The sequence below is a fragment of the Prosopis cineraria genome, unplaced genomic scaffold (assembly GCF_029017545.1).
Source record: "Prosopis cineraria cultivar Desert tree isolate PC_DT_omini unplaced genomic scaffold, ASM2901754v1 PC13, whole genome shotgun sequence".
Classification (NCBI taxonomy): Eukaryota; Viridiplantae; Streptophyta; class Magnoliopsida; order Fabales; family Fabaceae; genus Prosopis; species Prosopis cineraria.
Genome location: NW_026555344.1, coordinates 1500883 through 1518384, shown reverse-complemented (window position 1 = coordinate 1518384; position 17502 = coordinate 1500883). Strand labels below are relative to the sequence as shown.

Sequence of the window (17502 nt, the reverse complement as noted above, 5' to 3'; positions counted from 1 at the left end):
AAAATCATTACCAAATTATAGGTTAGACCAGCCATTTTACATGCACACGATCCCCAAAAAGTGCAAAATAATTATTCACAAAAAGTAGTAATTAAGAGAAAAATAAGTTTGAAAAATTATTATTCTAATTTCAACCTAACAATATTCAAAGCCGAATTAGTAATATCGATTTTCATATAATCATGTCCAAAAACAGTATGATTCAGAAAGCGTTCCATCATAAATGTCAGCAGCATAGTTCAAAGGGAGGGGGGGGATTTTATTCATTGCTAAGAAAAGATCGATCAATTCAGTAAAGCCCACCTAATTTTTGGTTAAAAAAAAAAAAAGGAAACCATAAAAACATATGGCAAGAGTTGCACATCCGCATAAAAGTAAAATGAATACAATGCAAGGGATATACATCAAAGATGACAAAACACTATCTATACCCAAAACCCAAGTCCAGCTCTTGGCCATACATTCCCTGGCTCTGTCCACCAGAAAACGGGTGATGCACCAGTGGCTTCGAATTCGGCCTCATTTCCATCTCAAAAAGTCGCTGGAGTGCCGCCGGCTGGTTTCTTCCACCACCGTCAGGAGCTAAAGCAAGTAGTCAAAACCCAAGTTAGGAGCTCAGTGACTTTGAACAAATCCCGAGATTATCACTTTTTTAAGGCCAAAACTTACACAAAAGAAATAAATTACATTCAACGAAATTTCCAGATGATCATGGCCAACATTTACTCCAATCATTTTTGCCCCACAAATTGACACTCACTGCTGAGCATGAGATTAAATATGAAGAAACAACATTGAATGTTGTGAGACTTCTTTTTGAATTTGAAGGGCAGGCACTAATGGATGAGGTCACAAGCAAGCCGGTGACCTCCCACTTATATAGGAGTTTATATGCCACTAGGTTACAAAACCATTGGCCTTTTCAATACAGTTGCACAACAAGAATAAAGATTAGGTCAGGTATTTTCCACATGAAAGTGTACTAAATGGTTCATACTTCATATCAAGTGCCTTCGAATATCTCTAAAGCAAGCCAAAAAAGCATGTAATCATTACAAATCGATTACAAGCAAGACGGCACTTCATCTAGCCGGTGGCCGTACTCCACCAACTCATTAACCATCTTGGCCAGTAATGAATTAAACTTATTTGGCAACAGCAGGGTAGCATGCATTACAAACGACCAATGATGCACTGCGCTCATAATCCATGCAATCTTAGGTTTAAAAGCATGATTTGACTAAAGCTTTCCTTCTTCCCATTACAAGACAAAAGTAAAGACAAGCTGAAAGCTGATGTCACGTCTACAACAGACTTATATATGCATATGGATTATTTTTAAGAAGCATCAATAGTTTAAAATCAACCAAATAACTCAGTGGTCAGAGAATATTTTGCCTTTAACTACAATAATATGCAGAAGACAAGCATGATGCAGATGCTTTACCTGTCATTGACATTCCAGGTCCACCGAAATGTTGCTGGTGACCACTAAATGGGAAGCCCTGCATAGGGTGCGGCTCCTGCATGAAACCAGGCAATGGATTGTTGGGATGAGCTGGTGGCGAGACACCCAATGGGAACCCTCGTAACAGGTTAGGTGGAGGAAGACTCCCTGGCATAAGCATCTGCTGTAACATGGAAGGATGAGCAGCAGGGTTGAACCCAGTTAGCCCACTACTGGGTTGAAGAAAGGAGGACGAAGCATGTTTCTTGGAACCTGATGGTTAGGAGGAGCATCGTGATGAACCATGTGCTCTGGAGCCATCATCTTCATATGAGAGTTCATATGAGGAAGTTGAGGATCCAATTGGTTGAACATTGGACCCATTTGATTTAACTGAGAGGGATGAGGCTGTGGAGATCTATGGACGTTAAGATTCTGATGGGGAATACCTGATTCCCTTGTATCATAATGACTATATGCGAGACCTTGACTTCCGACAACAGGATGTTGATCTCTAAATGCAGGGCCCAGAGCTGCAAGTTTTCCGGCAATGTCAACTGGTATGTCATGGGACAACTCATTTTTTGCTGAATTACCAGCAGATAAAATATTTTGAAGAGAATCACCAACTGCCATCAAATTATCTTCTTCTGGAAGGCAGAAATCAGTTGGCCCACTAAAACCACCAGAATTGGAAAGTTCACTTTGAAGTTGTGATGAATTACCATCTCCCTGAAAATCAGCATACCCTGACAACTGCTCTTCAAATCTATTAGGTTTGAGTTGATGAAATTTTTCTGATGGCAGGACACCACTTCCATGCCTGCTCAATGCAACTTCACCTTTAGAAAGAGTGAGACCATTGTCTGAGACTGGGAAAGGAAATTGAAAAGGTTCTGAAACATCAGACCCAGAAGATCCAACTAAAGAACTCTGAATGGACAACGGTGCTCCAACTGACTGCAACTCCTTCATAAAAGCTGTTCCAAAAAGAGTTTCCAGAGTCAAACTCTTTGAAGAATTGGAAGCATCTGCATTGGCGTCCCCTAAATTACTAGGTGAATGACTCATGGTGGCTCCTTCAACACTTTGATCTTTCTCTGCAGAATCCATATCTGGAGTAGAATTTGGTTTCATGTCTTCAGAGCAGGTTCCTTTTTGTAACAAAGAAAGGAGCTGCTGGGACGCATGATCATTAATATCTGAATTTGACTGCTTAATCTTTGCATCAAAATCCTTTTCCTGCATGGACTGCTGAAGTGATGAAACGCTTTCACTAACTTGTGACAGTATAGAATTTTCCAGATCTTCACATGTTAGAACTGCTGGAACAGTCTCAGGTTTATCACTCTTGTATGGTTGCTCCATTAGTTCAATAGTAGTACAGGCTACACTACCACTTGCAGGTTCTGCGTTTAGGAAAGGAACCCGTGATGCACCTTTTTCACCCCCAACAATCAGCGAAAGCAAGTCATTTGGCCTATGCGTAGAGTCCTCCACATGCTTCTTTTCTGCAGCACAGTAAGAGAAGAATGAATAAAACAGGCCAACATCAAGTCACAAAGTTTAGCTTGAAAGTTAAAAAGCATCTAATTATTAAAGGTTTAAACCATGATGTAAGTACCTTCTTCCATAAACCAATGTGCAAACCTGGAAGACTGCGACGCATGAGGACTCCATGTTTCATCTACTTTGTGATCAGGCTGCTGTAGGGCCAGTTGCATAAACAGTCAAATTCAAAGAAGAAACATTGTCAAACAAAAACAAGAAATATAACATTTATCCAATCAACTATATATCCAGGCCCCATTTTTCAATTCAAAAGATATCTTCCACTTGTGGTTTCCAAGACACTTGAATCCCCAAGGAAGAGCTTGAGGGAGGATAAAAAACTTAGGCAGACAATTATCCAGAGAATAAATGAACACCCTCTCATCCACATATGATTCACTGAAGATGGCTTGGAGAAAATCCAATGACAAGTTTATTTCTCAATTGCATCAATAAATGAACTACACATCAAGAAAGTATTTTATCATCATGCTAAAACCAAAAAGAAAAAAATTAAAAAAGTATGGAACCTTGGAGATTCAAATTCAAACCATTCAAACTGTTTAATAAAAAGCTCAGCAACCAATCACTCGACAACACTGATAAAAGATTCCAATAAATGCCACTAGTAATTGTACCTCAGCATTTGTTAAGTCGCTATTATTTAATGTTAAAACATTGCCAAATAGCTTGTCAAGGACAGAATTTGAATCATTCTGATTTGAAGTCCCAATGGTCTGTGTCCCTTTTACTCCAGTGTTAAGTTGAATAACTTCCCTGTCATCTGATGCTTCTAAGGCTTCAGAAAGAACGGACTTCTTCCTCAATTGATAAGCATTCCCATCTTTATGTCTGGAGCATCCACAGCTGATGATGAATTTAGAATCTTTTCTTTCTCGTTGAGTGAAACATTTAGACTTGAACTTCCAAGATGTTGCTGATCCATATCTAATTGCTTGGTCGAAGAGTTATCCTCAGCATTATCAGAATTGACACTGAATACTTTATTACCTTTGGCATCCCCAACTTCCGGTTGTCCAACCTACCAAAGTAACAGAAGAATAAACAATATGTTAAAGAAGAACCCACAGATGAGAATAAATTGAAGTAAACCTAACAAAATTCAAATTCCAAAAATAAGAATTTGATATGAACTACTAGGCATTCAGACAAATGGCTATGATGGGACTCACTGTTATATTATCTAATAGTCAATGAGAAATAGCAACGAAATTCCTCCAAGTATCACAGAAGAGGAAGCATCAGCAAAACAACCAATCCTCGTAATGACATTAGCTAAACTGGTAGAAGAAAAAACGAAAAAAAAAAAAAAAAACAGATATATACATATATAGTACAGACTTCCCTGACTTTCAAGAGGCAGAACTCTTCCCAAGCCGACATGATTTGACATACACACATATAGGTTACTACATTAGAATTTAATCTTGATCAATATTATGATATTTGATTATTCATTACTTTTGATTTTAATTTGTGATTATATGTGCATTAATTTTCTTATATCTAAATATTAAGTTGTGAATGATGAAATATATTAATGCTAATTTCTTTTTGTTAATAATATTTTAACTAATACACCATTAAAACTAAAAATATATTAATTTAATTTGTTTAATGACTGGCATGGTTTTTAAAACATTGCTATTAATATCTCACTTTGCCTAACCCATGTTACCAGTGAAAATCAGTCAATGACAGCTTGACTCCAAAAGCTCTCCCCTCCATTTCTTCCACTCTTTCTTTGATTGGAAGCCAACTTATCCCCTTTGGTAACCAAATAGGAAAGGAATTTCCTTTCCTTACACAAAGATTGAGTTATACAATATGTATTATATCCCTATTATCATTAATCAACAGTCATAGTCTCTTTTTAAAAAATAAAAAAAAATCGGAGATACAAAGGACATTTTCCATTGACAAAGTCACCTTTTTCCTTCTATTGCATTCCATTTTGGCTTTCCCATCTTGTCCCATGGAAAGTTCAAAACCCTGAATCATAGTTTTTTATTTCTCACTAGACATGAAGTTGACATAAATAAAAAAACTTTTAAAAACCAATAAATGCAATGTTATCAACTATCCAAGATTTGAAGCAACTGGAATCTTTAATACAGCAACCAGTTGGCCATCAAACCATTGCAATTTAACTTTATAAAAGGAAGTGTTCTTTAGGCATTCAAAGCACTTAAAATTCACTATTGGAACACTAAAATCCTTCTGAAAAATAAGCGCAGGCAGGGTCATCAATCTTTGTAAGCCGAAAAGAACAAAGAACTAAATTCCAGAATTTATCACAATTCCTGTCACAGCAGAAAACATGCCAAGTAACTAATTTACCCAAGGTAAACAACAACCTTTTACCATATCTTTTAATAATATAACTATAACTCACACCATAAAGATACTCTGTAACTACATTCATCACAGGCAATAGCAATAATTACTATCAGAACTTCAGAAGTGCAGCCACAAAGTTACTTGAAGTTTAGCTCAACATGTAAAAACATACACTATTATGAATAAGTAACCACATATGAAACATGCATAAGATACCAGGTTAAAGGAGAAAACTACCAACCTCTGTTGTGTGAGTGTTTGCTGATGTTTTTGACGCAAAATTTCTTTCCAAAACTGTGCTCTTGAAGCCAGGAGGTACAAGCGGTCTTGCTGAAGGGGTGTGCACAAGGAAAGAAGACTTCTCAAAATCATTGCTTGAAGCTGACAGAGCCACAGGAGGTTCCACTGACTCATTGCTTCTACTAATTAGTCTTTTCTCGTTATCATTTAGCAATGAAGTAAAGTCAAACTCATCTTTATTCTTGTCCGGGTTCAGCTTCTGGTTTTCATGGAAAGCTTTCTGTTGTTCCTTTCTCATTAATTCAAAAGAAGCTGGAAACAAAGTTACCAACTCCTTAGTTCAATTTTATCAGAGGTTAACTTCATCATGGCAAGAAGAGCGGTAAACAAGACTTCATAAAGCTAAAAAGAGAGAGCAGTTAATGCCTCTCCAGCCAACAAAAAACGGTTACCTCTTCTCTTTCTCTCCTCTTCTACCCTGTCCTCACTGGTATACTCCGAAGAACCAAAAGTTTCATCATTATATGCGTCACTGTCCCTTCGTGAGTGAGGTGCCTGGGAAAACATAAGACAAGAAACATACATGGCATCTAAGTAAATAAAATTGCTTGCAATTACAATCTTTTCAATTTTTTCAAAGTTATAACTAAATTTAGTAAAGGTAACATAATAAGCCAACATATAGCTGACAGAAATATAACAACTAACCTTATAAGGGCGAGGAGGATGATATGGCTCATTAGAGCGGTTTAGTTGGGAGTGGTCATTAGCTCGAAACTTTGAACCAGACAGCCCAGGTGCAAATCCAGGTGGTCTTGAAAAAGTACCACTACCCAGAAGTCCATCATGTTCAGGACCTTGCCAAGACCTACGAGATTGGTTGCCAAAACATCTTCCAGAATCTGCAGATTGACAAGACTAATGAGTTGGATTGAGACCAGACTTGATTAAGAGCAACTTCTGGTTCCACAAACAGCATTTCAATGTCATAAATTTGCAGACTGAGGAAGCGTAAAGAAGTATATGACATATAAAAAGCTTGAATTTAAGGATGAATGAAAAAAGAACCCAACATTCACTTGGCAGAAACAACGTGATTAGATACAGCCCCGAATTGATTTTCCTATATTGAGGGGATAAAAAGAACACTCACTAAACTTGTATATAAGGTATAGCATAAAAGGAATGACAAGCCGAACCCATAGGAACTGGCACAATCAAATTATTAAACTAGTTCAGTTAAGATCATAAGCCAACATTAGTAGTTCAACATTACGTATTATTCATTCTTTCTTGGAAGGGTAATTTCTCAGCAAAACTTTTCAAACACTGAAATAAGTAATCATTTTATATTATAAGCTCCACAGCCGGGCGTGTAAGAAAGGCTCAGAGAAACTTCTAAAATCTAAAAGCCATAAACTCATCAGCATTCAAAAATTAAACATTGAAGCACAGAGAGAGAATCACATCAGTTTAAATGGTCGGAAAGCAAGTAAATGTTTTTATTCGACAAAAGGGGAAACACTGTTGAAGCAGTTTAAACTACACCTGAGTCCCATTCGGATTGAGAGTCACTATCTCTATCAGACCGTCCAGAAGAACGAGATTCCCATCTTCCATGAACTCCCCGTGAATAGCTATTCATGTCTCCTCTAGTGGGAGGGGATGAACCATATTCATGACGCCTAAAATTATGATTTGATAAACCTCCAGTTTCTCTCTGTCGTTCCTGGGAAGCATCTTCGAATTCACTGGTCCCATTAAAGGGCACAGGCCAATATTAAAAGCAACATATGACACAGCAATTGAATAGTAGCAGTTGAAAAGGATGGATAATAATGAAGAATAAAATGAGATCCCAGCATCTTTTTATTTTCTCCTTCATCAAAATCGGATGTTATCCAATGTGATAATTTACCTTAGAATTGATGGGTCAAATCCACTGGGCAACTCTTTGCAAATATCCAGTTTACTTAACGACAACAAGAATTCGCTTGTATATGAGAATTTCAACTTCCTGAATCACCATAAAATAATTATTAGACATGTGTGCCAATTTGATGAAGACACTAAAAGAGGGGGGTAACGAGAGAAGAGGGAGAGTTGGAAGACAAGAAAGAAGTTTACTTCGGTAATTCATGATGAGTTGATTGATCGCAGAAGCTTTTTTCTTCGCTTTCTAAGCTCATTTTATATGCTTGACGAAGAATTTTGCTAACTAAAGTTGATGAATAATGCCAGGTATCAACCACAAAAAGAAATGCAATCACTTATGTGGTCCGGCTACACAAGCTCATCCTATAAATTCAGCTCCAGGAAAAAAAAAATCAGCAGCCAAAACACCTAAGTCCACAAGGGACTAAGGACCAAATGTAACGAATGCTCCGCTTCTCCCAACACGCAACGCAGTAAAGGGCATAGATAAAACTAAATCATTTAGTGCGTGCAGAAGGCCAACCCCGGCGTATCCATCACCCTCACTAAAACCCTCATACATCCAAATTACCAAATCTAGTCTAGAACCTATATAAAAGCAATACTGATCCCACTCATGCAACCAAGCCCATCACAGCCCAAAATTCGGAACCGTCAAAACTCCATTCGTCGATGAAAAATGTGGAGTGCCCAGCAACTAACAAAGTCCTCCTTCAGTAAAATTCGCGAAAGGGACGTAGATGTATGTACAGGTTACAGCCCGTTAAACAAAGCAGAATCCATACTTGCAAATTGCAAGATATGGGAAAAATGATTATATAGTACTTGTAAAAGACACGAAATTAAGCTCCAACTAGAACCAAATAGACCAGAATTAAAAGGAGCTTCGTTCTAATCTAGCAGGAGATCCTCCATGACATGGTAACTAGGGTTTTTGTTCTCAGATGACGAACTACCTGGATCGAAGACAAGAGAGAGAGAATCAATCAATAAAATTCATGGACAGGATGTAGATGTATGTACATGTTGCAGCCCGTTAGTTAAACAAATCGGAATCCGAGCTTACAACTAACAAGATACAGGAGAAATGATTGTATGATACATGTGAAAAAGACACGAAATTAAGCTCCGACAGAATCCAGATAGACCAGAATTAAGAGGAGCTTTGTTCTAATCTAACAGGAGATCCTCCGTGAGATGAAAATTAGGGTTTTTGTTCACAGATGACGAACTACCTGGATCGTAGACAAGGAGAAAGAGAGAATCAATCACGAGAACATGGTGTAAAAAGCTGAATAAATTTTCAATTATTGTGGCTCTTTCTGCTTCTTTCTTCTATCGATCGGAGAAAGAGGTTCAGTGAGTAAAACAGATTTGAAGGGAAAGGTTCAGAGCGGAAACTGGCATGGGGTCTCTCTTCTTCCTATGGTGGAAATGACGTTATTCACCTTCTGTTCCATTTCACGATTGAAAGGGAAATCCCCCTTTCAACTGCTAAATGACACGGACATATAATATTGTATTATCTAATTATCACAAATGATATTCTTAGTTTTTTAATAATCTATCATAAGTGATATTAATATTATGTTAACAGTATACACGTTGCCCACTGTCATCCTCCCGGTCACAGAAGCATATTGTCTCTTTTTAAACTTTTTTGATGTACAACACACAAAAATTGTGCATATGATGAATTATAAATTATCATTTTTATATTATAAATTATAAAGCATTTCTTATTCGTTGCGTAACGTAAAAGAGTTTAATATTGATCAATTAATAATAATAATTAATAAATATAAATATTTAAATAAAAATATATTGAAATTTGAATCTAACCACGCAGATAAATCTCATTAGTTGCACTTTTAAAAATTCAAAATATCTTATATTTTTAATATTTATATAAAAAATTTCTTATATATTTTGAAATTATAAATAAAATTTTAGTTTTATCATGGTTGTAACCAATTTAAACATTTTATTAATATTTTCCACATTCACTTAATTGATGGAGTGATTCGAGTCACTTGATTGAACAACTCGTAGTAAACTTCAATAATAGATAAAATTTGTTTGATATTTTTTTTTATGGAACTCCAATTTTTTTATTAAAATCCACTCAATTTTAATACAACTAAGAATTGTTTAATATGAAAGTTGAATATCCAATGCATTTTTGCATTGCATATTTCTATATTAAATCTAAATACTAGATTTATAAATTTATTATTAGAATAAAGTTGTCGAATTCACAAGTTTAAGTAAATTCAAGATAACAATATAAACTTAAATTGTAAATTCATAAGATTATACCTATTAATAAATAATTATTAACAATATATAACTAAATAATTAAAATATAATTATAATTTAATTTAAATATATTTTAAATATAAATTATTAAAATTAAATTCATCTATTTGATAGATTACCATACTTGAACTTAACATAGAAATTTTAAAATATGACAACTTTTTTTTAGCATTTATTTTTTATTTTTCAATTAATATTGATTCTTGCTTTTTGAGTTTTTTTTTTTGAATTAAATCTTGTCATTTTTATAAATTAAATTCTATACAACATATATTTAACTCACCCAACTCAACAACAAAAAAATCAACAAGTTTAGTGGATTTAACCAATTTTGTGTCTAGTCTTAATTTAAAAAAAAAAAAGTTAACATGATTTTATAAATTATAAATGTAAAAAAAATGAACTTGAATAGTCAATTTGTGAGTTTGTTTTTACCAGTAGTTAATTCACGAATTTAACTGAATTTAAATTTAAACTGAATTTATAAGTAAGTTAATATGATTTTGCAAGTTAAAAATAAAAAATAATAAAAATTAGATTATCAGCTTGAGAATTTGATAACAGTGAAGTCTTCAAATAATTTTAACCGTCTATTTAAAATTATTAAATCTTCACCCCCTTCCACAAAATGTGTTTGCTGTTGCATTGTTGAATGGGTGCATTGGAGACATGAGAAAACAGATTATATATTCCAATTCAAATTTTGCTTAATTCTATATAAAAATTGACTTTAAAAATGACTATAGAGGTATGTTGAATTAAATTTTTAACCACAGGACATCTGTGTGCAACAACAAAATAATTTTGTATTTTCAGTTTGATGTACAAAAGTTATAAATGTAGCTTAAACTCGTAAGATACCTTTGCTACATAAATGAAGAAAATGAAATACAAATACTTTTCAAATTTTCCTGTTCATCAAGTAGAAGAAGGGTTGCATCAATTTCATGATTTCATGGAATATATTAACATGAAGGAAGTAAGAGAGATTCACGTGAGCCGGGAGACACTGGCGAACTTCACACGTCATGCGTGGCTAGTCTGAAGATGTAGAAATATCGATATCTGCATTGACTAGCAAGTGCTCGTTCATTCTTCAATTGCTATGGCTCTGCATCAGATTCTAAGACATGCTTGAAGCTTTTTTATTGACTAAAAATTTATCAATATTTCAAATATAAAGCTATGTATGATTGAATTCATAAAACCTCTGATTGGCTGAGAGGAGTAAAAGCAACATTATAATATAAAATTTCAATCTACGTTATCACGTGGCTTAATTAAGGCATGCAACCTTCAGGACATGGTTTTATAGGTATGGCCGCTAAAATGGGTAGTTAATTTTGAGAAAATCGCATCATGATTTTAAAGATGATGAAATGACTAAATTTGTGTGTGTGTGTGTGTGGGGGCTATAAATTTGGACTGCTTTCTACAGCCCAAAACTTTGCTGGGCTGCTTTGTGCAGTACCTCTGATCACCATTTAATCTCATCAGACTTGCTCAGGAAGAGCGAGAGCCACGGTTTTGAAAAGAAAAAAAAACAGAGAGGGAAATTCAACGAGATGAAAAACAAAAACTATATATTCTATAAAATTATACTATAAATTATCCATTTATAAACTAGCATTAAATACAATTAAGTTTATCATTCTAGTTAGAGCACAACCTTCCTGGATCGTATTAAACTCAATATAGTAGGTAATATTATTTTTATTATATAAATATAAACAATATCAAAAATAAAGAGAGAAAAGACTAGCAAGATAAGAAGAAGTGTGATAAAAAAATAAGGAAGTAATAGTTCTTTTTTACTTGGGGTTTAATGCATTAAGATAAAGAATTCTACAAGTTATGAATTATAAATATCCACTCATATAATAATACAATATTTATGGCTTGTTTAGTTCAATTTCATGCATTAGAATTATTTGTAATCTGGATGCACTTTGTTTATTCCTGTTATTTGGCTAGACTTAATAATGTAATATGAACTATATTATTAGGTAATCCTAATTCTCTCAAATGACTACAATTACATAGCTAAATCACCTGAAAGAGGATTACAAGACGAGCAAAGGACATTGTTGCCCTTGAAAAATCGAACGATGCCCTTTCACCTCCACTATTGCCTTCTTTTTGTGGCAACCTCATCGATCTGTAGCTTACCAAATAACTTCGTTGAGCTTTGTAATGTCCCCCTTATCAATCCATTTTGTAATCACAATATTAAGGGAAATCAAGGGACTAACATAGACAAATTATCCATCCATAGTTAACCAATTACTAAAATTTAAGCTATAAAATTTTCACAATTAGGGTCCCAAATTTTTAATATGAAAATAAGATAAATAAAGCTTGATCAAATCTATTTCAGTATTTAAAATAATTACAAAAGCATGGTATACCATTTATTGGTTCAAAATATATAAGATAGTTGAAAAACCAATAGGATCAGAAATTGAGCGACACATTATGGCGTGGCACCCTTACGTCGTAGCTTATCTTTTTTGTATCATACATTGCAGTATAGGTACCATGTGTCACGATGCATTGTAAATTTTTTACAAAATAACTACTACCATTTGACAGTAGTTGGGGCCAACTTTTGGCATGCCGTAATTCTTTATCCAATGTTTGATTGAGGTGGTTTAGATATTTATAAAAAGCTTTTTTTCAAAATCTAGTTAATAACACTGGTCTCATTCCCAAACTATTATTCAATCAAAAGATGGACACTCATTAGTAGAACCACACATTTCATACGTTCATACTTAAAATTTCAACTTAGGTGCCCAAACTCTTAACCCAGTGCTAAAAAGCCTATAAATACACATAAAGCACACTCAATAGATTCGAGACTACTTGTGCAACACCCGCATCAAGCATATAATACATATTTCTCAATTTTCTTGATTCTCGAGAATATAACCAGGGATATTTGACATCAAAAGTCATTATAGCATGCTTTACAATTAATTGAATCATGCATGTTTTATTTACACTAGTATTTTAGCCTTATTTAAATATCTCAATCATCGGGCCTAAAACTAAGGACCCAAAATACACTAACTCATCACTATTAACACTTAGTGCAATTATAATAAAATAATGTAGTTCTAATCAGCAATAAGGCGATACAAGAGGTATGCTTATCCCTAAGTCTCGAAAGCTTTCCTTTTATCTACACTTAAGCTAGAACCCATAAAATATTAAGATTGAGGTATAGTCACTTAGTAACCAGAGTACGTATATCCTTTGTAATTTATTATTAATTGACAACTTAATATGTGCAAATTCTCATAAATATTTAAATTTCTTAACTTGTAAGGAAATCACATTTAACCACATGAAAACTCAAGTAATGACTTTATCATTCTCTACAATCATCTCACAATGCATATTGCCACAATAATAACAATCATATGATAACGGCAAAAGCAAATATCATAACTTGTCATAAACTTAACAACTATATGATGCATTAGATAAGAATGCATAATTTAACTATCTGTATATTCTCCTTATATCTTTTGATTGAAACTATAGGTAACAATTCAATCAAGGCTCCATCTATGTGAATGTACTATCTAAGCTCACCAATCATGGGAAGCGACCTTACTAAAAATTATCACACTCACTCTCAAACCACGGTTTCCCTCGTTCTTAAATATTTGGGGTGTCATAAACTTTAAACTAATATCTTCAACAAATAGGTAGAGTTAACTAGGTTCAAGCCCTTGCATAAATAATGTGATAAGCCCTCAACAAATATTAAGACAGGGCTGCCCCTCGATTCCAATGATTAGCAACCATTATCACGTGAATTTTATTTACATTCCCTAGGTGAACTCCCATAAAAAATGATCATGCTATTAATGATACTCACTTATTTCACATATTCACTTATCTAAATACAAGTTCATTGAATTCACATAATAAGTTATCATATTTGAGCATTACAATTATCTTTACTTATCACACATAACTTCTATTCTCAATCTCATATACTCATATCACATTTGCATATTCTCCAATTTACTCATATTGTATTTCAAAGCCGATACATCAATGCCATCATTCAATCAATTTGTCAACTTCTTATTTCAGAACATAATTATGTTATTTCAAATATTTTGAATTCAGATATTGAATTTATAACAAAATGGGCTAATTAAAACTGACATGTTTGGCACATACTAACAATAATGTAATTCAATCATTTATGTCAAATCGTTTTCTTTTTCCAAAAGCATGGATCAATTAATAAACAACTATAAAGAAAAGATTTCGGATAGTTATCTCAAACTTTTGAGTGACTAAAAATTTATCCCTCAAATCAATGCTTTCAAAGCTTACTCACAGGTTAAATAGATGCACCGACAATGGATCTACGATTAATTATGTCCAAACTCATCATTATTACCAATTGCATAATTTAAACTCTTTATTTCAACACTTAAAATATTCCAAAGGCCTTGTCCTTATCATTTAGGCTTACCTATAGGGTGTGTTAACTCTCTTTAGTTCACATTAGCTTCATTAAACCCTTACTTTCTATTAACCAATTCTAACAACTATAATAAACGGCAATTTCAACCATTAATGTATCTTTAACCATTAAAACATGTAAACCCACAAACCTTAGATTTAATTACCTTAAACAACTCTCATTAACTATATTTAAGTCAATAAGGTTGGACCTATGACTTCTACAAATCAAAATCACTCCTATAAGCAAACCATAACTTTAAAACTTTTGAATAACGGAGAAGGAAGGCAGGAGAAGGATTAAAAAACTCACCCTCAGTGTTTGTTAGCTCTCAAATTGCTCTAAACTCTTAAAAAGAGTAAACCTTAGCAGAGCTCCACTCCCTTCTTCGTCCTCCTCATTTTAAACTTTATGTTTTCTCCTTCCTTTTTGACTAATTTTGTGAACTGAAGTATTATAATTTTGTGCTATGCACCACGGTGTACCCTATGGCTCTGTTTGGTAGGAATGATTGGGAGTGTGGGATTGGGATTGGGATTAGGATTGAATAATCCCACCTTTTCATGTTTGGTATGAAGGAACGGGAAATTTAATCCCAATCCCATCTAAGTAGGTTTATCCAATACTGCTACCCCCTGGTACTGGAAAATTAATCTTGGATTTGATTATTTTTGGACCAAATTGCCCTTACCTCTTACACTTGTCTCTCTCCCTTGGCCCTTACTCAGTAGATGCACTTTCAGACTAAGCAACGCCAACGCCGACGCTGTTCTCTACCAACGACTCTCTTATCCGCTGATGCCATTACTAGATCTGAAGGGAAAAGGAGATCGAAATGAGAGAAGGAGAATGATTGATGACCCAAGCCTCTTTTTCAGGACATAAACTTGAGCTACAGCTACCTGAACCCTTGTAGATGGTGGCCACACTGGCAACCTCACAACGAAATCACTCCTGATTAAGTCACTGACATACCTCATCGTTACTATATGTATGATCTTCAAAATTCATCGCATAGCTGAGAGTATTATAAATGGAAATCGGTGGACTGGCGGCAACCTTGATGGGATCCAATCAACTAGATGAAGTCATTGCATTTGTTCTTGAAGTGCAATGAGTTCTAAAACGTAATGGACTTGGCAGTGAAAATTGTGCAATGGGGTCATGAAGAAGAACGGCCCAAATTGCTTCAAAACCTCTGGTTTCTCCAGAGGGCTAATATAGTCTTTTCTTAATTATATTTAATTGTAAGGTAAAATAAAAGGAAGTATTCCTTACAAATATTATCTAATATCAAACATGATTTTAAAACCTTATTCCTACTTTTAATCCTAGTCCTAGTCCTAATCCCAATCCTATTCCTTTAAATTGAGACTTGTATACTAAACAAGGCCCATATATGCTGCAGTGTGTGGCATAGAGAGCCGTACCCCACACCTATTTGGCCCATGCACCACAACAGATGGCGTAGAGAGGTCCCCTTCTCCTATTTAATACTTTACACTGTGGTAGATGATACATATAAAGTGATACATGGCATAGAGCCACCCTTCTTTGACTTTTCTCCTTCCTTTGGGCTTAACTGGCCTAAATTCTAACTCAGATCTGATCCTAAGGCTATAACCCACGCCAGGATGCATAACGGGTGTCATAGTCATAAGCTTTATCAGCATCTTCTCATATCTAGTGACCAAAAGGACCATTAAAATGAAAGCAAATGAGATTGTTGAATCTTGGTGAAGTGAACTTGCCATTGTTGTTAGTCTTCTTACTCCATCATTTTACTTCCATTAGAGTTGGGTGAGGGAGAAGGGATCTTTGGATTTGAAGAACAACTGTATTGCAATTGAGGTGGAATGATTTTTTTTTTATGGTAATTGCTCTTATTGCAAGAAGGTTGACCTAGCAGATGAATGAAGAAGATGGAGGATTTTTTTATGAGGGTAGTTATGTCTATTTAGTTTTATTTAATTTAATAAAATACCAATATTATATTTCATTCCCATGTTCTTAAATATCATACTAAATAAATTCTTATAATCACCATCATATTACATTACTTTACATTTCCAATCATTACATTCACAATGATTCCATGAACCAAATAAGCCATCATAATACTATCCTTTAAATCCTTTAAATGTTCATAACAAATATTGCATTTAAAACCTTACCATGAAAAACTCAATGATATAACAATCTAGCAAAGGAAAAAGAACAAAAGATATTTATAAATATTCATTAAATTTGTTTCATTAAAAAAATCAATAAAATTTAGTGGAACAGGACATTAAAAAAAATAGAGTGTGCTATTTTCTTCCTTGGTAACAATTTTACTTTACTTCCTAATGACACCATTACTCACCCTTAATATAGGTCATATTTTCACAACAATTTTGTTATAATACCTCATGTCATAAATTTCAATGACACTCACACACACAAATTTGTGGATGTCAAAGAATATTTGAGAGTTTTCATTTAAAAAGTGAAAAAAAATAGACAAATCTAGTTGAAGTTATGATAAGTTAATACGATAGTGGGCCATGTTATGAGAATTATGCAAATGGCGAGCAATATAAGTCTTTTTCTAACATTCTTAAATCTTAACCTAAAAGAAACCCAAAAAAGTGTCATTCCCAGTGGCAAAGTCGCCTAGTGGGTTGGGTTCCATAAAAAATGATCCATTTCCCTCTATCGTTCTTGCCACTTTGTCTCACTTCATCTCTCGTACATTACCCACATACGCGCATGTACGCACACTTTTAAATACAAAATTAAAATTCTACAAAAAAAAATACAAAATTAAAATTATTTTCATTAATGTCAAATTAATATGATTTAAATTGAATACATACTATTTTATTTAATGTGCGCAATCTTTCCAACAAGGTACCAAAAACTAGATGAATAATTGATTAAAGTGCTAATTCAAGGGTTAATGATTAAAATTATAATTGAATCATGTTTAAATAGATCATGAACAAAATATTCTATTAAATCAGTGACTAATTAAAAAATTGATTTAATAATTTACTGATTTAATAGAAAAGTTAAATCTTAATTTTAATACGCTCCTTCATGAGCTATATACTACTCCTAGGATGAAATAACCCGCGATTTCTTTGCGTATAAATGATAATGAGGAAGTCAAAAC

At 34.0% G+C, this 17502-nt stretch overlaps 1 protein-coding gene across 1 annotated transcript; it reads right to left on the bottom strand.

Annotated features, from left to right (window-relative positions):
* Positions 1-235: 235 nt before the first annotated feature.
* LOC129290685 (uncharacterized) lies at positions 236-8995 on the bottom strand. Its single transcript, XM_054927557.1, is given in 12 exon segments — positions 236-582; positions 1448-1690; positions 1693-2958; positions 3072-3153; positions 3637-3822; positions 3825-4040; positions 5601-5911; positions 6052-6154; positions 6308-6501; positions 7148-7350; positions 7518-7616; positions 7727-8995. Coding segments are annotated over 12 exon segments (3126 nt in total). The 5' UTR covers positions 7789-8995; the 3' UTR covers positions 236-421.
* Positions 8996-17502: the final 8507 nt, after the last annotated feature.